Here is a 27,456-nt window from a genome sequence, read left to right on the forward strand (position 1 = left end):
TGAGTTTTTTAAGATTTTTCGTGGATTTAGAATTACTCAGTTTTTGTGTATATTACGTAGTTTATACGCAATTATTATGAAAATCTTATGCAATTGTGCAGGATTTTGGCGAGATTTCTGGCTTTCCACGACTGGTCCACATAGTTCTAACGGACTTTTCACACATGTACCACGATGTATAACTTCTTGTCACATATACAGTGCACATATCACGTTAAAATTACAAAATTGAGGAACGAATTACTAAAGAATTGCATATACACAAAGCAATAATCACACACGGTTTATGTTCTACGTAGATTTACGTGTCCTTTGCATGGTTTGTTATACATCTGTGAAAATGTGAACCACAAGCTTTTCTCACTTTTTCCGCGTATATTCACGTATGATTCATTTTTATCCGTGCAAAATGTACGTAGTGGCTGTGTGACATGGCTTTAAATCAGGGGAAAGGGGTTCAGCCAGTCAAAGCTTGTGTACGAATACTGTCAACTTTATAAGGCATTTGTGTCTGAATTTGCCCCGAAAATTGCCCTACACTTTCCCAGAAGTCTCCGCAAAAAACTAGCGTGCATTGATGCGCACTAGATTCGTGAATGTACAATAGACCACAATGCACTGCGTTTGAACGGTTCTTATTTGACAAAAAAGGTAAGTAATTGTATTTTTTATAAATCATTCGGGTTTTAATGACACTCTGGATTCATAAAAAGTCTTCATATTTAGTAGGTTTTTACTTTTGCAAATGGGTGACGTCTGTTTTAAGCTAAAAAAAAACGTTCTCACGCCACATTTAAAAAAACAAGATTGAGGCAAATTCATGTTTTTATTACTTACACCATTGTTCATGAAAAACAAAACTATAAATGTTTCCGTTTTCTTCGCATTTGAGCTTATCTATGCCGGTTTTGTGTAAGAAGACAAGACTTTTTTCCAAACAAAAAGCTTCAAAAGCTGCCCAGCAAATGCGAACACACTAAGAAAAGGAAGCCCAGGTTTTGTAACTGATTTCTACCTCCGACACAAAAATAGGAAAAAAATAAGACAGGAAGCCGTATGTACTTTTCCTAAACCCAGTGAAGCTTTCCTCAGTTCAAAGTAGAGGTGATGCAATGAGGTTGTAAACACAGTCCTGTGTTAACCGCTTTAATAAGTTCTCCTAAATGAATTTTGAATGAGGCCTTTGTTTTTCAAATAAAATATTCCCAGTAACAAGTGTTTGTGTGTGAACATGGTTTGCAATTGCATACAGGCTTTAGTTAAACTGAAAATCACCCAACATCTAGATGTCTTGATTTCCATTTTTGTGTTTCTGCTTGGTGAATATATCAGACCCTTCGATATAGGATGAAAACACAATTTACACTTTTTCCAGATTTTGTGATGTGACAGTTTGATTACGTAACCAGATTTATGATTTAAATTGGACAAAAAGCAAGACTTTTCCATAAGTTGCTCATCAGGTGTTGTTTTTAATGATGTAAAATTGTAGTAAGAGGGTTTAAGTGTGTGAGTTTGTTATTAAGTGTTAAATGCAACCTATCCAAATGCTTGCATAAAAGACTAAAAAAGATCTTATTGACAGAACAATTGTTTTAAGTCCCACTCCAATCATCTTTTTATTTATTTATTTATTTATTTTTTTTTTTCTAACTTGTCCTGTCCAACAGCTAGGCAGACAGATGAGAGCTGAGGGCCTCTTGGGTTGGACATATTTTACTTTAACAAGAGGGGTTATTAATCTTCAGACAAACCAAAGGTATGTCTGAATAAACCCCTTTTGTAATTGGGGCCAAACTTTATTAATTTCAAACATGTCTGAAAATCTTTGGTGTTGGACCGGACGGAAAAGGAAAGAGGGGAAGAAGAGAGAGGGACGTTAGAGAGAGGGGGGGTAGGGGGTGATAATAGGAGGGGAAGGGGGATAAGACCATGAAGCAGCATAAAGCAACAAGTTTACTGGTTGTTAATCATTATGGTAAGGTTTAAATGTAAAAAAAAAAAAAAAAAAAAAGGGCGGAGCCTGTCCACACACACACTCAAATGTTATAAACACACCTGTTAGTTGCAAAAATGTCCACCTGTCGACATGTACACAAAACAGATAATGTTCACATGCATACTTATGCCTTAAAACCAACTAGTGTGAAATATTTCAGTCATTCAGTCTGTTGAGCTAACACCTGTGCTCAGGTGAGTGTTTATGTTCTTCTAAAATGGATGGTGGAACGTGAAAAGAAGGAGGGAGAGTGCCCAGCCATCCCCACCCCAAGACCCCCACCGCACCAGCAGCGGCAGCCGGAATCCCCCCAACGCCACACGGGAACCGGCAGGGAACAACCGCCGCCCGGGCGACCAAGCCCGCCACCCAGGCCAGGGCCAGCAGGGCCGCCGCAAGGCCCCCAGAGCAGGGAGGCACGGAGGGAAAGAGGGCGCCGCCCCAGCCCAACCAGGAGAGCAGCCCCCCCGCCGCGCCGGGAGAACCCAGCGCAGGGCCCCACCGGAGAAGGACGCCCACAGCCCCAGACGAGCACCCCACCACCACCCAGGAGTTCCGGGCATCCCCCCGCCCCAACCCCAGGTACGAGCTAGGACCCCCAAGGGAGACCCACTCCGCACTCCAGGCAGCCATCCGCCCGGCCCACGGTTGGTCCAGGGAGGAGCGAGGCAGGGGCCCGCCGCCCCCGCCCAGGAGGGGGGAACCCCGGGGAAAAAAGAGGGCCCACAAGGGGTGTTGTAAATATGGCCCGACCAGGCTCGACCACAGTTGGAAATTTGGCGGGGCCCAGCACTCAGGAGCAAGGACCAGAACCCACCCCCCAGGGACACGAACACCCCCGGCTCAGATGTAATGTGAACCCCCCCACCGCGCGGAGAGAGCACCGCCGGGCCCAGGAAGCCGGCACCCCGGGGACACAGCCGCCGTTGCAAAGGGGCCCGTACCCCCCACCAGGGAAGAGGCAGGGGACAGATGGTCCTAGGTCCCACCTTCCTTGCAAAATGTGTGTGCGTGTATGTGTGTTTGAGAGGGGGTGTGTGTGCATGTGTGTGTGTTTATGTTGGGATGTATATATTGAGGGGGGAGGGGTGTGTGTACTAAGGGGGGTGCGGTTAAAATTGGCGGGTAGGGCACTACCGTTTTTAGTTATTTTGGAGGCATTCCCAGTGGTCTTTTAATTACGATTAGGCCATTTTTAGCCAAAATCAAAAGTCAGGGTATTTAATTTTGATTTGATCTCAACAAGCATGTGACGCACATGCAAAAATGCACTATACAGGCATTCTTGAATGCAAGGATAGCCCATGGTGTTCATATTGAGCGAGCAGCGCCTTCCTCTTTTTTTGCAATTTTTCAGCACATGTCTGCCACCAGGAGGCTTGGTGTGAAATGTCAAAGCGGTGTGCAAACCTCGTGAATCTTGCTCCAGACTACTTTTTTCACAGCTCTATTCCGACATGTAATAGACTTGGTGGTATATAATTCTTGCTTGACACAAACCACAATTATCAATTTTTCCTCTATGTTTAAGTTTCAAACGGTCAGCACTTCTGGGAATTAAAAAGGACGCCATCTATGTGTCACTGTCGAATCGGAGCACTTTGTACATGGAGCCCAACAATGGTTGTAGAAACCTGCATAGCGACGCATGAACACGGGAGCCCGAACACGTGAGTCTAGGTCGACTTTTCGTTGGACACGCGGGGCAGAGTGCAGTGTGAACGTACCGTGAGTTGTGGGCAAGATTGTTGGCGCGGAACAAGCCCTCCCCCTTTCCTCTCCCAATTGCTGAGAGCTCTCTGTGTACATGCTCTCCTGCTAAGCTACAGCCCCTCACACCCCCCAACCTATTACCGGTGCAACAAAAATGGTGAGAAAAATTGGAGCTATCCAGCCGTACAGCTTTTAGCCAGATACCAGCTCAGACGAGGAAAACAAAGACCTACATCAGGAGTGCCCAAATCCAGGCCTCGAGGGCCCGCCTCCTGGTGGTTTTCCAGAAATCCTGCCTTATCGGCTGCTGATTACCTGGATCAGGTGTGTTTAGCCAATAAGGAGCTTCAATGGCAGGTTGGTTGGAAAACATATAGGACATATAGGACACCTTCAAGGCCTGGATTTGGGGACCCCTGATGCACATGGATCTAGTCGTCTACAAGTTGCTACAATTTGAATAAAGAAATACTCAGAAATGCAATTTTAAGCTTAATTTTCTTTCTATATGTCTTCCATTATCAGAAAAATGCCACAAGAACACGTTACAAACACCATTTTCAAAATCCTCATTCTGAGTGCACGTGCATGCCTTAGTGTGTGGAATAACAGCCGTGCTACATCTTTTGGTCCGTGTTCCAGAAAGCTCATGTCAGCAGAAGCTTATCTTTCTGGCCCTCTCTTTCCCTTTCCCCTCTCTTGGCAGACAGATCATCTCTTTTGGGAGCACTGGGGGTCTTTCTGGCTGCAAGGCTGCCTTAAATAATTCAGAAGGCCCTACTGCCGTAATCAGCAAAAGAAAAGAGGGGGATTTGGAGGGAAAGGACGTGTAGTGGATGTGATGGACGTTTTCTGGGTGTTTGTGCTGAAGAGAGGTCGTTAAGCAAAAACCAGTGAGATGGTAGGGAGGACAAAAAGAAGAAAAAAAAAAGAAGAGTTTGTTGTTGCGCTGAGCCAAGGCGAGCTGCACTAGTAGGTCAGACTGAGAAGTCAGCATTGTGTTCGGAGATGTGTGTGCATGGAAAAAGCCGTGTGCACGACTTTTATTGTTTGTTTTTCTGTGTGGAAATATCCTCAATGTTTAAATGTGTGCATGGACATGCGCGTACTGCAGCTGCCAAGCCCCCCCTTCTTCCCTTTTTCTGCCTTTAATGCAGCTCGAGCTGCCAAAACAACAGACTGCTGCGAGCAGAGGCAAAACCAGGAGAGCATCAGCGCTGGAAAACGCAAAAAAAAAAACTCCTAAATGAGAAGAGAAAACAAGACAGGAGGAGTGCATGATGGGTAATCACCGTGGTTCGGTGCACTTAGATGAAGAACTAAGTAACTTTATAAAGGAGAAACAGAGAAGAGGAGAAAGTTAGGAGAGCAACCTTTGACTTTTGTGGCTCGTTGAGGCCGCCTTCATCTTTGACGTCCGTTTTTGTTTTCCTGTCTGGGTTCGTCAAGTTGTCTCCGGAATGAGCCACGCCCCCTTTTACAAGACAAACACGTATTTAGTGGGGAAAAGAAGCATAAATTCAAGATGTTTCACCAAACGTCACAACACTGGAAAAGTATCTTTGCAAGAAAAACTCAGATTTTATTGAGAAAACAACTGAAATCCCTAACAAATATGACTTTGTTGCAGATAAAAGGAACATATTTCACATTTTTCTGAACCAAGTCTCTTCATTTAAATCAGAATGGTACCTTCTCAGTGTGAGCTGCTCAACACAATGTCATTGACAATGTCAGACAAGTGAATTCTTTCTTTTCTGCTCCTTCAAGGTTCCTCTGAGGCTGAGTGACAGTTCATCTCAAAGACAACGGTGAGAAGGGATAGAGTGTAGCTTCTTATTCAGGAAAAACACAGAGATCTCCTTCAACTAAAACAAAGTTACCGCGCCTCCTGATGATTGCACCTCCTGGGGTTTTTAAAGAGTTGTTGGGATTGGAGGATTAACAGCAAACATCAGATTAAGACTCGGATCACTTAAAAATGTCAAGAAAACCTTTTTAGAGACATAAAGTCCTTGCTTACAAGGTTATTGTTTGTGTTGTGCTACTGCACAAATTTAAAAACTGTTCAGTTTAAGATTGTTTGTCTTTTTAATTAAATTTGAGCCGGTTTGGGTTCAAAATTGAGGTGCAAAGAAATGGGAAAAATGTGTTTACAATGTTTATCTTTGTTTTTTAGGAGATTTTGAATTTTAAATATATTTATTTTAGATTCCATAAACAAAAAGGGTTCTCCAGGTATAAAGCTTTTGGCTCATCTTGGCTAGCTAGCCTTAAAAACTCAGTGGTCACTGTTCCCAGTGGTCTTTTAATAATGTTTTTGGCCAAAATCTAAATAATCACTGGTGTTGTTTTTCTAGGACATAGTTTCTGCAGAGCGGCAGGAGTTCGGTAGAATTTTGCCTCCGGGTTGTGGGCGAACCTTTGGCATGGAGACATTCTGTGGACCTAGTTGTAGACAACAGCATGGCGCCAAGACATCATTAGCCGGATCCGGAAGTTCACGTCTTGTCCCCCCTCCCCATTTTTAGTCTTTTAACTGGCGACTCTAACACTTACGTCTCTATTAAAGCCTGCTTCGCTCTGTCTGTAACTCCTTACACGATGAATCAGCTGATCGGCAGAGAAAAGCACTTTTGTGCCGGTAAACAACAGTTCTAAGCTGCTTTTTATGCAACATTCCTAATATAAAGTGTTGCATTCCGGCGCAAAGCCCCTTTTTTCCACAACAGATCACGCTGATTCACATTGACCGCGTTAAGCGTTGTAAAGTTACGCTTGTCGAAGAAATGTGTACACTGGAGCTAAAGCTCCAATGTATCAGTTTTACAAATCTGAACACTTGTGTTAAAACCCTTTTGTGAAAGAAATAAAACAATGACTGTTTTGACCCTGTCTGAAGCTCATGCTGCACACTGAACCGTTTATTCACAGGAGAAAGTTCTAATAAAAGGTGCTACGATCCAGAAAACTACATTTCCGGCTGATGATGTCTGGGCGCCATCTTGTCTGCAACCAGGTCCCCCTCCCCTCCTGCTGAGACATCGGAGCAGAGAGCTCGAAGCATATTTTCTATGTCTCAAAAGCAATTTATTTCATCTGCTCCTGATTCACAACGATTTGAATAAAAAAAATACTCAGAAATGTAATTTTAAGTTTACTTTCGTTTATAAATGTCCTCCATCATTGGAAAAAGGCTACAAGAATACGTTATAAACGCCATTTTCATTGTGAGTGGGTCTTTAACTAAAGGTTTTAACTTATTTATTTTCTGAACACGTTGGTAATAATAATGTTGTGAAGTTGGCATCATTTTGAGTAAAACACAGATTTGCTGGTCATTTAGGGTTTTTTAGCCTCTGCGTTAATGTCTATGAAAGAGTTGGTACCTGAAGGTGGCATGCCGTAGCCTGGAGCTTGCATGTTGCCCATGGTTAAATTGTTGTTCCCCATTGCCTGACTGTACGGGACGCTGCTTGATTGGCTGCTACCCGGGGTTTGGTAGCTGCTCTGCCTGTTAAAACAAACACAGGGGGATGAAAACATTAGCGCGCAAATCCAGCCAGACCCCTAATGTGACGACAGACCGAGGAGACCAGAGGGAGTTGCAGAGCAACACAAGTCGCATAATTGCAGCGATGATAACGGGCAGTCAGTCGAGTAATTCTGCAGCAACAACCGAGCAGCATGTATATCTGAAAGTCACACTTAAGAGACAAAACATCAAACAAAAAGCTTCAGAAGATTGAGAATGAATGAGCAAACTTAGAACAAAAAAAGAAACTAGTTTTGTTTTTTTCTGGTCTACCGATCTTCCCTCTTTTCTCCCTCCTTCCGCTCATCCCACGACTCATAATTTACCTAATTAAGGTGTGCTTTTGGAGAGGATCAGGTTATTTGCTGCCATGGCGACAGCAGAAATCGATGCCGCCGCTCGGCTCCCCTCACTCAGCCTCCCCTTTCCATCTCAGGCGGCTCATCACATGGTATTGCAAGTGACATGGTCGGGGCTTATCTGTAACCTGCTGAATGTGACACACCCCATGTGTGTGTGTGTGCGTGTGGGCAAAGAGGCCGAAAGGAAACCCTCTGTTTGTGACAGTTTGGTCCACCTGCTGCTGATGGAAGATTATCTCCCGGACAACCGTGTCTTTAAGTAAACGCAACTGAAGTGAGGAGGGGCATTAAAAAAACGGGGGAAAAAATTACATTTTTGACACAAATTTGGGAGCAAAATGCAATTTCCTCCACATTTTTCTGTCTTTCACACAATCACAGAGACACATAATGTAATACCTAATGTTGGAACTGATACACATTGCCTGAGAGGAGGGATTGGCATGGTAAACCTCGCCATAATCTCATCTCACAGATGTAATTAGTCATAGAGCACGGCTGATGATACATATGTAATCCCTCTATGGGGGCTGAGGTACACCGGGGGGGGGGGGGGGGGGGGGCTATTGCAAAGACACAAGCACTCCAAATCCACACTTATCTGGCCCCATTTTTTCCATCATGTGTTGGGATTTGCCGCCTGAGAAGCTCAGTGTGAGTCAAGACATAGAAACCAATTCACCTTTCGATTGTTGCACCTTTTCGAGAGAAAAATCGGTTAAGAGAAGCCAAACTTTCTACCAAGAGCCCCCCTCAAAAAATCAACCAAAACAACAGCGGCGGTGCGGGGAGCGGCACTCTCCCATTATGACTAATTCATGTCATAAAAAAGCCCATTAGAAAGCACTTGATGGAGGCACTGCACGGCGTTTAATCACACTTAATATATGCATGTGCTGCTATCAGGGCTGGGGGGGAATGAGGAGGAGGAGGAGGGGGAAAAGGGGAGGCAGCACATCTATCTTTGCTCCTGGGCACCTTTGTGCTGGCAAAAAAAAATAAAAAAGAAGAAGTGTCCTGTTGCTGCAGAGAGAAGGGAGAGGAGAGGAAAAGGAAGAGAGGTCTGCACATGGGTTCCCCCGCTGGACAGATGGGGGCGTATTTTTGAGCTAAAGGCCCCAGAGCTGTTCTGTGAAACTGAAGCGAGGGTACGCAAACATGCAGTAGGGAGAAATGGAGAGCCCGGAACGTTGTTTTCGGAGAAGCTTCGCTCCGATCGTGAGCTTACAGACTCTATCCTTCCTCTGTTTCTGCCGCGCTGATGTCTGTGCGTGAAGGGCATCAGACAGGGCCGCTTCCAGACCGAAGGCGGAGCGCCTCCGTGTGCGTCCTTGTCTGTGCGAGCAGGGTGGGTGCTGTTGCCAAGGGGATGCCATGGTTACTAGGTGCCAGCCAACCAGCTGACGGTTCCTCTCTGGAAGTGGCAGCGCCTTTGTCCTTCATTGGCGGTGACAGGCGGCGGCGTTGCCTCCCAGTGCTGCTAACCGAAGCAGACAGCCGAAGCGCCGGGACTGCAGGACCGTGTGACGGCTAAGAGGCCTTCCTTATCGATCCCCCGGCTTGCTACATGGTTAAAAGCATGCAGGGGGGGGGGCAGTGGAGGAAAGTCAGAGAATGCTGGATGGAGCGGTGGGGTGGATCGACTGGAGGCTATGAATTATATATGGGGCCCGGTCTGACCTCGGGCCGGCCACGACCCCTCCAAACTCCACTGTCCACACACAAACATGCGTGCACACCGAGACACACACCCGAATAAACCTGGCGCACACAAAAATAAATAAATAAACAAATAAAGGGACGGCTTTTAACATATTAAATCCAGAGAAAAGCGACTTCTCCCTCCGCCTCCCCGCTAAAACATCAAACAGCTCAGGATGGATGGATGAGGAGAAGCCATTTATTTTGCCCATCTAATGAAAGCAGAGCGCTCCGCAGCGCTGCCAAGACTGTGAGCGACAAAGCGCCACAGGCAGCATGTACCGTTCTTGACATTCAAGCGCTGCTCTTATTTATTTAGTAAATTTACTTACTAAGGAGGTCAGAAATGAATTATTTGGCGAGGATTTGCCTGGGAGCATTCTCCTTTCCTCTCTTCTTGTCTTATCCAACATTTTTTCCTCTCCCTTCAATTTCCTTTTTATTTATGGCTTTTTTTTTCCTTCCTCTTTTTTTTCCCCCCGTGCTTTGCTCTTCTTTAAGTGAGTGGTTATTTTTAACGACAGCTCGTCTGTTCCTATGGCTTCAGGAAGTTTGTGCGCCGTGTCGCCGGAAACATCGGAAAGTCGTAAAAAAAAAAAAAGCCAATTCTGCTTCTGCCAACAAAAGCTCAGAAGCTTTTCATCTTTTTTCTTTTCCTTAAAACCATTTTCTCCTTGGCTGACCTTGGTGAGGACACCAGAAAGTCCCGCCGTGGTCTACAGGTGTTGATCTCTCTATGTCCAAAAAGCACAGATATGGGGATTTGGTCACCTTTTTAATAATAATTATTTAATAAAACTTTTCTTAAAATGGGCTACTTTTCATTTCTTCTCAAATACATTTTTACCAAAAATACTGTGAATTTCTGATATGAAGACCAAAAATAAAATACGTAAATAAAAAGTCTGTCTGAAACAAAAAACTTTTGTTAACATTAAATCTGGGTTCATATCATATTGTTACACATTATTTACAATTAAATGCTCACTGTAAACTTCTAAATTGAAATCATGTGATCAGGAAAATAACACAAATAGTGGTTTTGATCACAGAAACAAATCTGTCTGTTCTTCCCCCATTTGGCCCTTAAGGCTTTAAAGGTCAAGGTTGTTGCCAAAAGTTTACTACGGCTTATAATTGAGCAAATCACAATCAAGAAATCACACACATAAAGTGCCGGGGGACACCTTTTATTAATTTTACGACTGGAGCCTGCAGGGCAGTACTGGACGGACTTTGGACATGCCTTCTTTAGAATCTAGCCCTATTACCCACAATAAAGATCATTATAGATCTACTCCCATCATGTTTTGAGCTGTTTTAAACGCATTTCTAGTGTTTTTTTAGTATAATTGCTGTATTTTGTGAGCATAATTTTCCCACTCATATGTGATTTAACAACAAATAAACATTGGCTCATGTATTTGTTTTGTTTTTACACTAATAACCCTTTTAGTTTATTTACCTCTAATAATCGTCCGGTCTATGAACATATTTTTTGGACAAACATTGAGCACCGAATTGGACGTAAGCATTATTCAGAAGCACTTTTTTTACCTCAAAAATGATTTTTTTCATTCTTTATTTTGCAGTCTTTGGCTCCTGCAAATTTTACTCTGTAGGTTTTCCATTTTTAGCCAAAACCCTGTTTGATTTTCTATTAAAAATTTGTCTTTGTGCTGTGGGCGGGACCGTTGGTGAGGAGCAACCCTATGCTTTGTGGCCCGCCCGCAGCATTTTCTTCCATTACAAATAAACTCTTTTTCAAAACAACATTTATTTATTGTCAACGAAATGAATAAAGAAATGAAAATTTTAACCTTAATTTTATTAATAGTTGTCCTCCATCATCAGAAAAATGCGACGTTATAACGTTAAAACACTAACAAAACCATTTTCTTTGGAGTGGGTCTATAAACAATCAAAGTGGGATATTAGTTTTTGATTCTAGCCTGCTGGTGGAGGGGAAATTTGCCTCTAGGGGTGGTGTGGGTGGGGCTGCGCTTTATGCACCACACCTAATGAAGATTTAATCTCTGCCCACGCCTGCAGCCACGGGAATCCAAAAGTGGCCCTCCTTAGTTCATCTGTGATTGTTCTCGTCTGGGTTAATACATGCGGAGTGCAGCTACAAATGCATCATGTGAGTCAGGAGAGGACAGACGTGTGGGATGAGAGGTGGAAGATTATTGGCAGGGATGAAGAGAAAGGACACTAAAAAAAAGTCCCGTTAACTAGTCAGGCACTTATTTGGAAAGTTGCAGGCGGCTATGGTAGCTCCACACACGTTTCAAAAGAAAAGAAGTCAGAATGTTTCGCAGAGTTGCACCGAGAGCTGGAGCTTCTAACTGCAGGTTTTTTTCTTTTTTTTTCCTCCCTTTTTCTTGGAGACCAATTTTCTCCCAATTTCTCTCAGATGTTCTAAAGTGGGATCAGAGGGAGAAAAACATAACAAGGCTGTGTTGAAGAAAGCGGAGAGAAAAAAAAAGTAAATTGAGGAGAAGAAAGGCAGGGATGGATATAATAGTCTGGGTAGGATAACAGAGCAGAGACTTGGTAAAAGAAAAGAATAAAAAAAGAGAGAAACAGGTGGGAGGAGACACAAGCAGACGGATGAAAAGAAGAAGGGAGTGGGAGACAGGCAGGCATTCCCACACAAACTAGTTATGAGGAAAAAAATGCCCATCATGACAAAACACTTTGACATACTTTTGTATCAAATCAGTGAGGAGAAAAAAAAGTGCTTTCTGCCATAAAACTAATTCCTCCTGCTGCAAACTAAATAAAGAAGCTGGCAGAAGTAGGACAACTTTTTCCTGGTTTGCCTTCTCACATAACAAGCACTATTTTTTTTTTACACTAGTTAGCTCACACTGAGCGCTTTTTTTTTCCTCAGTAAGAAGGTATTGTGCCGGGTTAAAAAGAGACAATAAGGTTTGAATCAGAAAATCAAAGGAAAAAGCTGTGCTATACGTTCACAGCAGGCTCGGAAATGTGCATTTTGCATGGATGAAAGTTGGTTATACGTGAATATACGTGGAAAAAGTGATAAAAGTTGTAATTGTGAAATTTTCACAGAGGTATCACGAATAAACCACGCAAAAAACGCGTAAATCAACGTAGAACCAACTGTGTGTACGCACTAGTATCAGGTAGCGGCAGATTCATGTGAACCCCGTATGCACCACACGTGCTCAGCATAAAACCCGTTCATGTGCGTTTTGGGCTTCCGGGTTCAAAACTCTCAAGGAACACAACGGCCCCGAACACTGTCTACGAAAAGTCTGTGAACTCACCTCAGCTCGTATTTCAGGCTTCTGCATTCAGAACGCTCACTTTGACACGTCGCTATGCAAGTATTTAAGACCATTTTCAGGCTCTAAGTACATAACGCGCACCCACTGAACACACGCTGAAGTACATAACGCGCACCCACTGAACACACGCTGAAGGTTAAACCAGCTGACCAATCAGGAACTCGGATTTGGTAGGAATGTATGTAGAGTCTTTTCTTGATCATGAAATACAAAAGGAATAAATGCAGTTTGTGCCTGGTTGGAATCCTATGACATCAAGTCATTCATTAATAATAATAATAATAATAATAATAATAATAATGGATTAGATTTATCTGCGCTTTTTCTTGGTGCTCAAAGCGCTTACAATGTCTCCATTATTCATTCATACTTGGTGATGGTAACTACTAATGTAGCCTCAGCTGCCCTGGGGCAGACTGACAGAGGCGTGGCTAACAGTTCACGCCTACGGCCCCTCTGACCATCAACGAGACATTAATACAATTAATCAGAATAGAGCTGTGATTTACGAAATCAAAAACGTGTTCAGAAAATCGTGTTCAGCGCGTTCTTGATCATGCCACTCAGGCCCAGTGGAGCTTAAGTGGAATGGAGTGAAACTCAGAAAACACAGACATCCAGCCACACCCCCCCACCCCCACCGCAGATGAACCGCTTTTCCGTCAGGTTTGCGAATAAAAAGAATGGGGGAGCTGGGGGCTGCTTTCCCGGCAGCCGCATCGTCTCTGGAGTCCTGGAGGAGGTTTGGATGTGAGGAAAGACTGACAGCCGGCCTGATTGGTCGCAGCAGTGGGGATCATGTCATGCCACTTCTGATCGACAAGCCAACCATCTCTTAATGGCTTGTCGAGCATTTGCATCGCAGCGTGTGTGCATAAGTGTGTGTGCTAGTAAGGGGGGAGGAGGGTTCGACTCCCCTGATGCGATTACTCAGCCATACTGACACCCCCCTCCCTCCAGCCCTCCTCAGCACACAGGACTGTGGAGCAAACAACTATCTGGAACCCAGCAAGCGTGCACGTGCAAAGCATTCAGCCTCCTGCTGTTGACATCAGAGCGACTCCAGCGCGTCTCCTTTGATGCTGACGAAGGTGGTGACGGCACTTTGAACGATAATGACACACCGTTTCTTTTCTGTTAAGGTGGGGGGCGGGGCTCCTGACAGATACGTTTAGTCACAGCCATATTCACCAAAATATACAGTGGCAGACCTTGGAGGATGGTGAGGTCTGGGTCACAGGGACGGCAGCAGACAGGTGGAGAAAAGAGCAGGTCGGCGGCATGTGGAGATTGCAATACCACCAACAATTGATTGCATAAGAGAACTGGACTGAGTTGCAACCAGATGAAGTCAATTAAGTCACCATTTTTCCATGAGTTGTACGCTGCCATATTGGAACCGTCAGTAAGTAAGCAGTGATTGGTCTGAGTCGGTGCTTCTATAGTAACCACTCTCACCAATCAGGAGTGAGCTTGTCAGAAGGTCACACCCGTACCACTGAAAGCGGGTTCTTGACAATCTGTCAATCAAATGTTTTGAATGTTTAATCTAAAACCAACTACTTTTATTGAGGCACCTGATTGGCAAGTTGATAAAAGGTTTTAAAAATTCAGATTAGCAAGTTTACGTTAGAAAAATGTATCATTCTGACAAATATGATGACTGATTCATAGCTGTTTATGTCTCTATAGAAGTCTATGGGATTTTGGCTTGTTATAGTCAGCGAGTACTTCCTGTTTGGAACCTCAGGGGGGAGGAGTCACTCAGTCCAGTTCTCATGTACAATATATGCCGCCAACAAACCGAGGGGGGTGAGATATTTTTGCTCAGGCCTCAGCAGGTGAAAGAGGAGGACAACAAAAAAATATTACGTTTCGGGGTTTCGTGTGAATTCAGTCACTCTGCTCCCATGATGCTTTGTTTGCAATATCACACTGATATTAGAAAGTGGGAAGACTTGTCCTTCCTTGCAGGCAACAACTAAGCTTTCACAAGTTCCCCCTGATGGGTTCAGCGAGAGTTTACTCTTGTCTGCTGCTGCAAACGCACTTTTAAGTGTTCAAAACTACAACCTTACAGGGGGAATAAACCCTGAGTCAAGCAGTCATGTGAAGAGGACTTTGCCTCTGCTGAGTCTCTCATCTCAATTTAAGCTTAAAAGGAAAGAAAAATGTGATTATTAATAAAGCAAAAATCGAAAAAAATTAGGCCCAGCCCTGTAAGTAAAAAGTCTGAATATGTAAATTGATACCTGAAAGCAAAGAGTGAGAAGAAAAGTAGAAAATAAAAAACAGCGGCTGTTTCTTTCAAGTTTAAAACACTTTTCACATAATACATGTATTCATTCACTATTTTTAAATAAATACTCATTTTCATTTTCAAATATACTATTGTTTAAGTGACATTATTTCAAATTCACATTTTTTTTCCATTTTTCCAAATTCTAATAATTTCTTTTAAATGTAGAATTCTATTTTTCTCAAATTATTATTTTTCTATCTATCTATCTATCTATCTATCTATCTATCTATCTATCTATCTATCTATCTATCTATCTATCTATCTATCTATCTATCTATCTATCTATCTATCTATCTATCTATCTATCTATCTATCTATCTATCTATCTATCTATCTATCTATCTATCTATCTATCTATCTATCTATCTATCTATCTATCTATCTATCTATCTATCTATCTATCTCTCTCTCTCTCTCTATATATATATATATATATATATATGGTGCTCAGGAACAAGCCCTGAGCACCAGAGCAATAGAGGCTCAGATCTACCACACCAGACAAGACCCAAGGTGTAGGCTGTGCAAAGAGCCTGAAACAATCCAGCACATAACTGCAGGGTGTAAGATGCTGGCAGGGAAAGCATACATGGAGTGCCACAATCAAGTGGCTGGAATAATATACAGGAACATGTGTGCAGAATATGAACTGGAAACCCCAAGGTCAAAATGGGAAACACCTCCGAAGGTGGTAGAGAATGAGAGGGCAAAGATCCTGTGGGACTTCCAGATCCAGACTGATAGGATGGTAATGGCGAACCAACCAGACATTGTAGTGGTGGATAAAGAACAGAGGAAAGCCGTTGTGGTGGATGTGGCAGTGCCAAGCGATGGGAACATCAGGAAGAAGGAACATGAGAAACTGGAGAAATACCAGGGACTCAGAAAAGAACTGGAGAAAGCCTGGAAAGTGAAGGTGACAGTGGTGCCTGTGGTAATTGGAGCACTCGGGGCAGTAACCCCCAAGCTGGAGGAGTGGCTACAACAGATACCTGGAAAGACCTCAGACCTCTCAGTCCAGAAAAGTGCAGTATAGGAACAGCTAAGATACTGCAGGACCCTCAAGCTCCCAGGCCTCTGGTAGAGGACCCGAGCTTGGAGGAGAAACCACCCGCGGAGGGTGAGAGGGGCGTTTTTGTTTTATATATATATATATATTACATATTTTTACAAATTTTCATTATTTCTTTAGGTTGAAAAAAATAGATATATATTTTAAACTCCCTACCGAATTTGACAGAATTTGAATATTTCTTTTAAATTTGAAACATGTAGTATCAAAACGTAAACATTTTTCAACATTTCCTTAAAGTTTACTATTAAATTAAAACTGGTATGGCAAATATTTAACATTTATTTTTTAAATTTTCTATCTCGCTAAATATTCACTTGAAGCTGGACCCCATTCAGCGTTTCGTCTTGCCTGCCTCACCTGTTGTTGAGTGTGTTGACGGTTCCCGCCATGCTGCCTCCCACTGCTGCTTCTTGGTTCTTGCGATTAGAGTTTCCCAAGGATGGAGGACCCATTCCAGGGCCAGCTGGCTGTGGCACGCTTGGTGAACTGGGACCCATGGAAGTGTAAACCCTATTATGGCTGGCGGGGCCGTGGCTGCGCCCCCCTGGAACGGGTTGCCCGGGCCCCTGACCCTGCATAGGGCTGGTTGCGTTCATTCCCAGGCTGTTGTTGTAGCTGGGATTGGCTGACCCGCTGTAGTTAGATGTCCGAGCGTAGTTATCTGAAAAAACAAAAGGTATAAAGCTTGAAAATATACATAATAATAATAACAAGAAGTACCAAAGAACAGAAAATATCATAAAACGTCTCTCAAACAAGAAAAGGTGGACTGGCAGAAAGTGGACAGCAAAACAAATGAAGAGCCTCCGGGAAAAGAAAAGACCCCAAAGTGACTCCAGGAGCCGGGCTGCATGAGATCTGCTGAAGGAAAAAGGATTTATGAGCATGAATTTCATATAAACCCATAAAATCCAACTAGACGTAAAAAGATTACAGCCTGAAGAGAACAAACATATTGGTGATGTATGTATTTTCTTATTTCATCAGTCAAGAGAAGGTTTGCGGATGACAAAAATCATTTTCTTTTTTCATTTTGGTGTCCATTGCATATGTAAAGAGAGTATTTGTCATGATGGTCGCGAAAAAGTTTATTTTGAAAAACCAGAAATGCAGCTTGATGACATTTGTTTCCCCTCACATCCAGAATGACCTCTGTGAATCCCCGCTTTGATAAATCACCCATTTAAAAAGATAGTACAGGGTAGCTGTCAGCTTTTACTGATACAAACCAGGACAAAAAAAACCTTTCATCATTTCTAAAAAAAATTTTTTAAAGCTGCGAGAGGCATTGTATGGCCAGCAGATGCCAACGGCCCTTGTCCTCGCTCTTGCTGCCCGCCTTTGGCCTGGCCTAACTTGGTGAGCAGCCGCTACACACGCCCCACTTTACAAAAAGATGTACAAAAAAAAAACACCTCCCTTTTTTCAAATTGGCAGCTTTTCTGTTGGTTTTATCTCCATAGCAACCATTTTCTGTTTCGGACACCTGGGGATACCAAACAGAGTAATGTAAGTTTTAGAAGAATTGACAAAAGTTAACTTTTGGATTTCCTTAGCAACAGAGATAATTTGGTAATTCCACATTCCTAATGTGTTTATATCCAACTGTATGTCCTCTCATTTTGTTCAGCTCTAGCCAGGGATCCATACATTGAATTTTCACAATATTCCGTTAAAAAATGTGCGAGTCACAGCAGAACGCCACATTTGCGACCTCGCCGTAATTCCCTAGTATTTTCAAAATGATGCCTGATATGTTAGGAGATGATCGATTAAATTCCTTAGGACGAGTTTAAATTTGTAGCTGGTACTAATAGTATATTTTTTATTCAATATGGCGGCCGGAGGTCGTATGGCCATCCCCTAATTAAGTCAAAATGTCCTATGTAAATCTCTGACACGTGTTTTGGTTTCGTTGGTGCATTTTAAAATATTTTTGCCCATCTATTTTAGTTACCGTTCTGTCTGCCATAATATCATCGGTTTTTATTTGTTTGTTTGTTTTTTTTAAAGGGAGGAGCCATCTTCACTCAGAAAGGTGCAGAAAAGTCTCTATCTGCGAGGACAAAATGGTCCCACAGGCCATAAAAAAGTCCACCATGACATATATAAGCAGTGACAAACACTTCAACCCTCATTCCTGACCTTTAAAAACTAAAAACGGAGGCAGAAAAGTGTAATTAGGACGGGCTTTTCTTCCTGACGTTTCTTCATTGCTGCAGAATGCTGCACAGCACCAGCAGCAATTGCAAAGCTTAAGACTGACTCTGCAAAAACACTTAAGAGGACGCTCTAATCTGCAGTAAATACTTTCTGGCTACCCCGGAGTGCCACACGGCCGTGACGCCAGAAGCTTTCCTAAGGCGCACTTAAACCCTTCCATTTTCACAGCTCAGCTGCCGTTGCTGCCCCAAAGAAGGGAACCGGTCTGCTGTCAAAGGCGAGATGTGCATACATGAAGACAGCTACTGTCCATCAGAGAGCTGGAGACACTCCCACACAATCAGCACCGTTTTCCTCTGCAGGCGCTTTCCCTCTGTGGGGTTTTTTTTTCCTCCCTGGAACAAATCCATGGCAAAATAGGAATCAAAAATGTGGCATTCTCCATTGACATAGAAGCTGTTTATTTTGATTTGATTAGGGTTTTCACTGCTTAATCCCTTGAGAATGTGTCTGGAGAAAAGGGGATAAAGCTTTTTTGGAAACTCAAAGGCTTTTCTGCAGCCTCAGACCAACAAGGGACCGTCGCATGACTTCACTCCATATTCTGAAAATGGAAATGCTTCCCCAGTGTCCTCAAGGTGCCTTGGCAAAAGCACTGTCCACATAATATGAAAGTCCAAGAAAAATAAGAACAAACAAAGTTATCACTAATTCTACCGCTCTGCTGGTCATAGCTGCACATGATAAATTCATAAACACTTTTTTCAAAACGGCTGCCTTTCTGCTGCTTTATCTCCATAGCAACCGTTTTAGTTTTTGCTCTCCTTGACGTGACAAGCAGGTATATGTCATTTTTTAGGAAAATCTGCAAAAGTAGATTTTCGAATTTCCTTAGCAATTGAGATTTTTTGGTAACCACGGCCACATTCCTAATATGTTCATAAGGTATGTTGTATCGTTTCGTTCAACTTGAGCCGGGGATTCATATATCCAATTTTCACAATATTCTGATAGAAAAATGTGTGCAATGCTCACTAAATTGGGGAATATAGACCACAATGCATTGTGTTTAAAAAATGTACTTTAATGTATTTTTTTTAATAACCCATGAAAGTTTTCATCAGAACAAAGTAGGTGTAACAATAGTCATCGTAAAATCCTTGTGCTGATTAGGTTTTCAGGCGAAATCGATGATGTCACATTTGTCGTTTAAAAAAATTTGTGAGCACAGTGTCCGCACTATATCGTAGCTAGGGAGGAGGGAAAGGATTCGGACATATCCCAAGTAATATTTAGTTTTGAAAATTCAAAATGGCAGCCTGTTTCTGAGGTCAAAGGTCAAAGAAGCTACGGTTGCTCTTGTAAACTTTCCCTGGTGGCTTGTGTGGGAAATTTTGTGACGATTGCTCAAACCAGTTTTTTTTTCCTACATTGTGAAAAAATAGAAAAATTTCTCAGTGCAACAATATGGCCACTGAGCCATGTGTACATCCCATAATAACTTCAAAACTGCCTTATAGGTATCCTAAAATGTTATAGGTTTTTTTAAGCCCTATAAGAGATTGTGGCGCTGTTAAGTTTTTGAGCGTTTCCCACTCTGTGATGTCATCATTTTTTTTGGAGGGGGGCGGTCGATCGCAAAGCTCAAAATTCATCTTTTATCAAGTACCAGGTGCTTGCAAACTTTGGTGAGTTTTTGATTATGTGGCTGGGGGCAAATATTTGCTCCAAGGCGCAGTAAGAAGGACAAATTGCGAAAACAATCTGGTCCGGGACTGCTGCTGCGGGACATAAAATAAAAAAGAAAAGGGTGGGGTGGGGATAAGACTCCCCCAACCCCCGGAGAAAGGATTTCTATTGAATCAAAATAAATGTCATTCCCATAAAAGTCAGCATCTCTGCCTGAATTTGTCCAGACCCAGGGATAAAATCTGCTGGGTGGAAAAAAGGAGCAAATGATTTCTGGGGAGCTTTGGAGAGTCTGTGAGCTAAGTACAGCTGACACCTGTCAGGGGTTGGGGGGGGGGGCTGTAACAGGGAGGCGCCCTGGAAGAAAGGAAGTCTGCTAATGAACACAGGAAGCTAGGAGCGCTGCACTCTACTCCATATGTGCGGCTGGGAATCTGCTCCAACCTGTAAATTGGATGTATAGTACTTTGGGGACGTTGCAACCACCGAGTGACACTTTTCCAGTTTTCTTCTATTCACAGACAGCTGCAGCAAAATCCCGGGAATGTGAAGCTGGAATCTGCTGGGATCTGTTGTCCGGCCCTCCACCACCCCCCCCCCTCCCCCCCCCCCCCAAAAAAAAAAAAAAAAAACCTGGGTGGTGTTTCACCCTAAGTGGTTCCAGAGCTCCTCCTGGGGAGGTGTTTCTCACAACCTGTCGGGAAGTTTTCACAAGTGTGTCCACGTCTTCGTCAGGTGGAGAGACGCTGAACCACATTTGAAAGAAGAATGGGAAAAATGATCACTGGCGCCGGGAGAATCTGTGGCGTTTAAAAAGCTCCAGTTGAGAGCAAAGAATGCACTGGTAGAAGGAAAGAGGGAGCAGCTGGAGGGGATGAAGTTAGTACAAAGTCCTCCTGTGAGAGTTATGTTGTGTCTTGAAGAGAATTCTTCACATCCAGACGCTGCAGAGAGCTTCTTCAAGGACAGACTAACCCACCCATCTAAATGACTTTTAAGAAACTCCTGCTGAAGTAAAACATCCCACCGAGAAAAAAAAATACAGGAATCCACACAGGGGATATGAGGAAAACTCGCAATAGTAGTGATCAACACTGTGATCACGATACTTCGCAAAACATAAACAAAAAGCTAAACTAAAACCTATAAACTATAACAACTAATACATCATTTCTATTTCACTGCATCAGTTTTATCATAAATAAAAGTCAAAAGGTGATGTCTACTAAGTGGCGAAAATGTGCAGTAGGCAGCGAGAAAACGCAAACACGCTGCTGAGACCGGCTCTAGGATGACGTCATGAAATGGGCGGCACCCACAAGGAGCAAAAGGCGTTGCCTCAGAGATCCAGTCATCTTACTTCCTGTTAGGAAAATGAATTTGTGAAAATAATTCATATGGGCGGCCGTGGTGCAGTGGTAGGGCGGTCCACCTCTGATCAGAAGATTGCAGGTTTGATTTCTGCCTTGCCCGCCCATGTGTTGAAGTGTCCTTGGGCAAGACACTGAGCCCCACCTTGCCTCTGGTGGAAGGTTGGCACCAGTATTCGGCAGCGGAGCCGCCACCAGTGTGTGAATGGGTGTGTGTTCTGGATTTGTGACTGTAAAGCGTTTTGGGTCTTTGAGAAAGGTAGAAAGCGCTATACAAGTATACGCCATTTACCATGCTATAAAAGATTTGTACTTCAGTGTGTTGCCAAAGAAACACAGACTGACTTGGACCACGCTACTTACTGACTTCATCTGGCTCCAAATGGCAAAAAAATGGTGACTGAATTGACTTCATTTCATGAAATTGGAAGTAAACAATTTTCTAAGGGTGACGTCACACTCCAGTTCTCCTTTACAGTCCATGATCCACACCCAGATAAAAAGTAATCTGCCTTAACTTTGAGATTAAAATGCAATAAGTTTTAATTAAGTAAATAATGAGGTTTATTATGAGGCCATCGTCCCATAATGTGCATAAAAGTTTGCAATTCCTGAAACCAATGGAAGGACGATGAGGACATTATCTCCTGCTCAACCACTTCTTAACGTTCTGTTTTTGGGCAGTAGGTGGTATCTATGAAAGATGGAGGGAATGTTAAAAGAAAAGGGTGCTGCGTTCACAATTTCATGGAAATTCCAGGCGCGGTCACGCGTTTGCTGGACGCCATCCCCTGCGCCGGGCTTAATCCGCGCAGCCCCACAGGGGAGCTGCAGTGTGACCGAGCACATTACTGTCTACTGCCTCCTCAGCAGACTGGACCGGGCTGCGGTAACAGCCGGAGCATCCGCCTTTCCTGATGACGGCGGAGTGATGGAGGAGCAGTGAACTCTTTCAAGGAGCAATGATTACCAGCTGCTTGGAGTTTCCGAAGAGGAGTTACTTCACAAAAGAGATAAAAAAAACGGAGAATATAAATGAGCATAAACATCCTTGCGAGGGTTGTGCAGGACTCACTTTTCCCGCCATATTTTTCCCCTTGCTTCCTGTGGCCTGAGGCCCCCCCCTCCCCTCCCAGCAACCTCAGCACCTTTCTCAGCAGGGTTTCCGAGCTTGAGTGCCTTGAGGCTCCTGAGCTTCACACATTGTCAATTTCCCCTGAAAACTCCTCTCCATCCTAGAGGCGCTGGTTTGAGTCCAGGGCTTTTTTTCTTTTCTTCAAATTTCCTTTTATTTTTTAAGGGGGAGCTGAATTACCCCGCGGCTCCAGCCAGGCACCACCGCTCAAAAGCACCGTCCGAGGCAGGGTCATTATCAGCGGTGGACCCAACTCTCTGGAGGAGACGGGGGGGGGGGGGGGGAGGGGGTCTGTTACAGGGTGGAAGGTGCAATTGGTGGGGGAGAAAGCAAGGCTGCAGCAGGCCGCGTTTCCACTCATCTGCATCCACATCACCAAGTCTTAAAAACAGATTACATCAACCCAAACAATAGGCGGTTAGTCAACAAAATTGTGTTACTGTGGCATTTTTTGATGATGGAGGACATATAATACGGAAAATAAAGCTTAAAATTCTTTTTTCTAATTGTTGTGAATCCGGAGCAGGTGAAAAAAATGCAGTTTGAAAAAGAGCCACGGGGGGGGGGTGTACTTGATTGTAAAAGAGCATGTCCAAATTCCGGCTTGTGAGTCAAATATGGCCGTCATTCAAATTTCAAATTTTCTGTCATAAAATCAATAATATCATTTCTTGATTGTGATTGGCTAAATAATAAGCCGTTATAAACCTGTGGCAGTAACCGGAGGCCACTTGACCTCCCAAGCCTTAAGGGCAGAGGTGGGACCAAGTGGGTTGAAACCAACTGGACCTGATTTGATTGGACGTCGTGCCGAGATCACACCTGGATGTAAACAAACACAGAGACAGACTGTGTAAGTCGATATACTTTGTAGCCCTTGTGCTATCCTATGCACTTTAACGTTGGGAGTTGGGTCATGTAGACCCACTAGACAGTGCGCTGAACCTTTTTTCTTCAATGATTTGTGATCTTCACTGGTGTCCATGGATTACATGAAATCTTTCCACCTTTATCCACCTTTGTCATGGTAGGGAGAACACGTCAATGCAAGATACCACAAGGGTTAATCTGTGGAGTTTGGGGAAAAAAGCAAATCTTTCCGAGTCAGACGGCTAAATTCTGAGTCAAGTCACACGTTACTGGTGTGCAAGTCCAAAGTCCAAGTTGAGTCTAAAGTTGTCAAAGTCATGATTCAAGTCCAAGTCATGTGACTCAAGTCCAAGTCATGTGACTCGAGTCCAAGTCATGTGACTCGAGTCCAAGTCATGTGACTCGAGTCCAGGTCATGCGACTCGAGTCCACACCTTAAGGGCCAAACGAGAGGAAAGAACTTATTTGTTTGTGTGGTCAAAACCACTATTTGTGTTTATTGCTGTTTAAATGTAGAAGTGAGCATTTAATTGTGAAAAATATAAATGATCATAAATACTATTAAAAGACTACGTGAAATGATTTTAAAATAGCTCAAAAGATGACTGGAGTGGGACTTTAAACTTTGGATGAATGAAAAATGAGGAGAAAACTTAAGTAATTCCCTGCAAAGGTATGTCAGATCTCTAGAAACAAATGTTTTACCGACTGTAGAGGAGCAACAAACTCCTGCAGCCTCGTCAAAGTTCATGCACTGGATCACACAGCCACTGATGAAACAGCAGCCTTTAAAGCATCAGAACACAGGAACTCCTTCACTCTTCTTTGGTGAGCTCCAGCTGGTCTTGGAGAGAATGTCACCACTTCAAATGTTTTATCACACGCTCGTCCGTCATGGACAAGCCAAGAAAAACATCTGAGCAGAGTTCAGGGACTTGGAGCCGGCTCCTCGGCTGGTTCATTTGTCAGAGGGAAGGGAGGCAGATGGAGCTGTCATTAGGAGCAGCAGCTGTCTGAACCGCTCACCCCGCCCAGGCCCCTGACCTGACGCAGACTATTCTGAGCTTCCTGTTCATTTAAAAGTGGATTTTATAACGAAGAGCAGATAACAGAAGATAGGAGGTGGAGTGGCTGTCAAAGCCTGAATAAACTTTACGTAAAACAGATTTTTGTGTTTCTAACGTCCAAAAAAAACCCAGAACTATTTAAATGATCTTAACTAGAAATTTGAGCTACCTTAAAGTGCTTAAATAGAAATAGCTTAAATTCCCTGAATAGAATACAACAGGCTCTTTAGAAATAAGTCATGGGCTTTGTCCAAATTCGAGGTGACTGCGTTTTTCCTGGGCTGCATTTGTTGGGGGCATTTGCACCGCCGCGACAAGTGCTGTCCAAATTCAACGACTCCTTTAAAGGCGGCCTTCTTTTTCCTGATTCCAAGGATTGGTCTGGTGTATCCCAAGATGCATTGTGGCAGAACCCGGAGATTTTCTGCCAACAGTGGCGGACTGTGAAACGGGACCCGGAATTGGATATAACTACAGCTTTTTATAATTACACCTCCAACATTAAAAGTTGGATAGAATAAGCCAGGAAACTTTTGAGCCCCATGCCTTGTTCACTACTCCCGTCGGTTCGGGACTCATGGTTGCTAGGCGACAGGACATTCGCCAATGTTACGGCTGGAATTATCTAAAGGCTAGACTCGTCCAAATTCACAGCCGTTAACATCCGCTTACCCGTTTGACGAAGGACCCGGTGTAGGTACCATAACCATTCGAACTGCAACAACTGTTTGAGGTCCTTTGAGTGGTGCTGACGTCACATTATGTGATTGACTGTCCGTTGGTCCGATGACGTGTCAGATGGTGATTGGTCTGGACAAATTACTACCACCATAGAAGAAGATATTATGCGGTCCGTTGTAAACAAACAGCGCTTAGACAGAGCAAGATTATCTTCTAAACGTGCTTTATTATTGTTATGATTATTATTAAGTGCATTGCAGCCTAATGGAAACCCTTCCCCGGACCGCACACTGTAACAAAGCAACTTACCTGCCTGCAAATATGAAGCTACGAGACTCCAGCTGCTCTGCTCAGAGACACAGTTCGCTTGTGTGGAGCAGCCGGTTCATTGTAACAGCCACAGATCTTTTTACAAACTGGGTTGTGGAAAAATCTCTCTATAAACATTACAAAGAATAATGTCAGACACAACTTATGAAGGAAAAGAACTTTAGGTTTCTAAAGGATACGTGAAATGAAAATATGTAGAGCCCGAGCAGATCTCCGAGTTACGTAGTTTGTCCAAGTGGGGTTACCGTAGTGACGTTATCCTCAGTCGAAAAGACCCTGAACGGTTATTGCAGGCTGAATGGTTATGGTACCTACAGCGGCCAACATTGCCTGGGAACGCCACGGCCATTGAAGGAATTTGGACACAACCATAGATTCTTATGCCATTGTTAGATTTTCCTTAAATAAGCAAAATTAAATAAATAAAATCTGACATTGACTAAGAAAAATCATCTGACCAAAAATTCTTATTTGAAGTAAGACAAGACTATTTTTGTTTTATGTAGGATGTATTTTTGGAGGGAACGTGTGTGAATGTATCTACTTCAAAGATTTAAAACTCTTAACCTCAGCAGAAAATTTCTTTTTAAGACATAATATTTCTAATTACCAGAGTAAAAGATCCAAATTTAAATGTTTATAGCTAATTTCGATAAATGACTTTGTCTTAAAAGGCAGGAAATCCCAATTTATTGGCAGATTATGTAACTTAAATGTCTTTTTAGCATTTTTCCAGTAAATAACTTCCTTACACGATCAAAAAGGTAACAAACATTTGTTTGTTCAGATATTTTAAGCCTTTTAGACTGAATAAAAACATCCAAACTGCAGAGAAGACACCCAGCCTGAGCTTCTCTGTTCCTGATGGGAACATCGCTGCTGTCAACAAAGTGAGATTTCACGCTCATCTGCTTCTGGACTTCCTTCCAGCCTCCTCGGCTTTGCCGCCGCTCTCCGCCGTTTAATTTTTTGTTCCCATCTCTCTTTGCTTACTGGGCTGTCAGTGCAGCCAAAGTCACTTTAAGAGTTAGGAGTGGGCAGACAAGGATAGGGCAAATTCCAAATCCATCACTGCTATTAAGTCAGCATTAAGAAATGTGAGCAGGAAATGTAGAAAAATCCTCAATTCATAGAGAAATAATTGCCTACTTGTACTTTTTATCCTTTAAAAGCTTTTTTTTATTGTTTTAAAGGTGTCATTTTTGAAATTGTTGCTAAAAAGGCAAATGTTGTGTGACATGTGAAATATTCATTAAGCTGTTTTTTTATTCATAGATTTTCAAGTGACTACAGTTTATACATGACAAAGTGTAGTCCAAATATGAAACTACAAACAAACTTTCCTTCGTGTGTAGAAATGATGGACCTCCTCGCCTCTGGATCATCCAGAAGGTTCCAAGGGCTGCATTGGGTTTTTAATGAAAGAGAACCACAAAACAGAACCAGGAAAGGAAAATGTCTTCAAATCAACTCCTTTTTTAAATTCTGTCTTAATTAAGCTCCTCTTTGACTTTTATGACACGACTGTCAGGCCCGTAGCGACGGTAGCGATGGAGAAATCGAAATTCCTCCAAAGTGAGAAACGTCTCCTTCCCATCAAACACTTCTTTGTGACTTCATTGCTCCAAAGTTGGGTCACAAAGTCAAGGATGCTCCGGGTTTCAGTGTCAGCCATACGCTGATGGCTTTTAATGATTAATGCAGAAGTGAATACTACAAGAGGACAAAGGCAGTCAGGAGACGGCCTGTATGAAGAAAATACGGAAACTTCCCTAAAAATGTAAGGGTGAGCTTGTGTTTCTATGTTTTCATTTGTGGTCGTTGGAGTCAAAATGCTATTTGTACTAAAAATATCACCAAACATTCATCTAAACTTACTGTACTTACTTTCTGACTGAGAAAGACTGATTGTTTTCAGCAAATTATCCAAACATTTGCACATTTTTACTTGAAATAAGTAAAATAATATGCCTAAGTTCTAGGATTTAAAAGATCTAAAAATGTTGTGAATTGTTTCAGAGGATGATAAAAAAAGGAAAAAAAAGAAAATTCTAAATTTGTAGTTCAACTCACAACATTTAATCAACAACATATACATAACTACTGTGGCCCTGAAGTCCAAATCACATCAATAAATCACTCAACGC

General features: G+C 42.9%; 1 protein-coding gene across 5 annotated transcripts in view; it reads right to left on the reverse strand.

Moving 5' to 3' along the window:
• The window catches only part of LOC101156929 (AT-rich interactive domain-containing protein 1B), a 217,969-nt gene that overhangs the window by 17,334 nt on the left and 173,179 nt on the right, over window positions 1-27,456 (reverse strand). For all 5 annotated transcript variants that reach the window (XM_023952010.1, XM_023952011.1, XM_023952012.1 and 2 more), the window contains 3 exons: window positions 16,362-16,665; window positions 7,102-7,226; window positions 5,086-5,186 (listed from right to left, as the gene is read on the reverse strand). In XM_023952010.1, coding sequence (XP_023807778.1) covers window positions 5,086-5,186; window positions 7,102-7,226; window positions 16,362-16,665 — 530 coding nt within the window. The remainder of the gene's footprint in view (window positions 1-5,085; window positions 5,187-7,101; window positions 7,227-16,361; window positions 16,666-27,456) is intronic.

Source organism: Oryzias latipes, chromosome 22 (assembly GCF_002234675.1).
Source record: "Oryzias latipes chromosome 22, ASM223467v1".
Classification (NCBI taxonomy): domain Eukaryota; kingdom Metazoa; phylum Chordata; class Actinopteri; order Beloniformes; family Adrianichthyidae; genus Oryzias; species Oryzias latipes.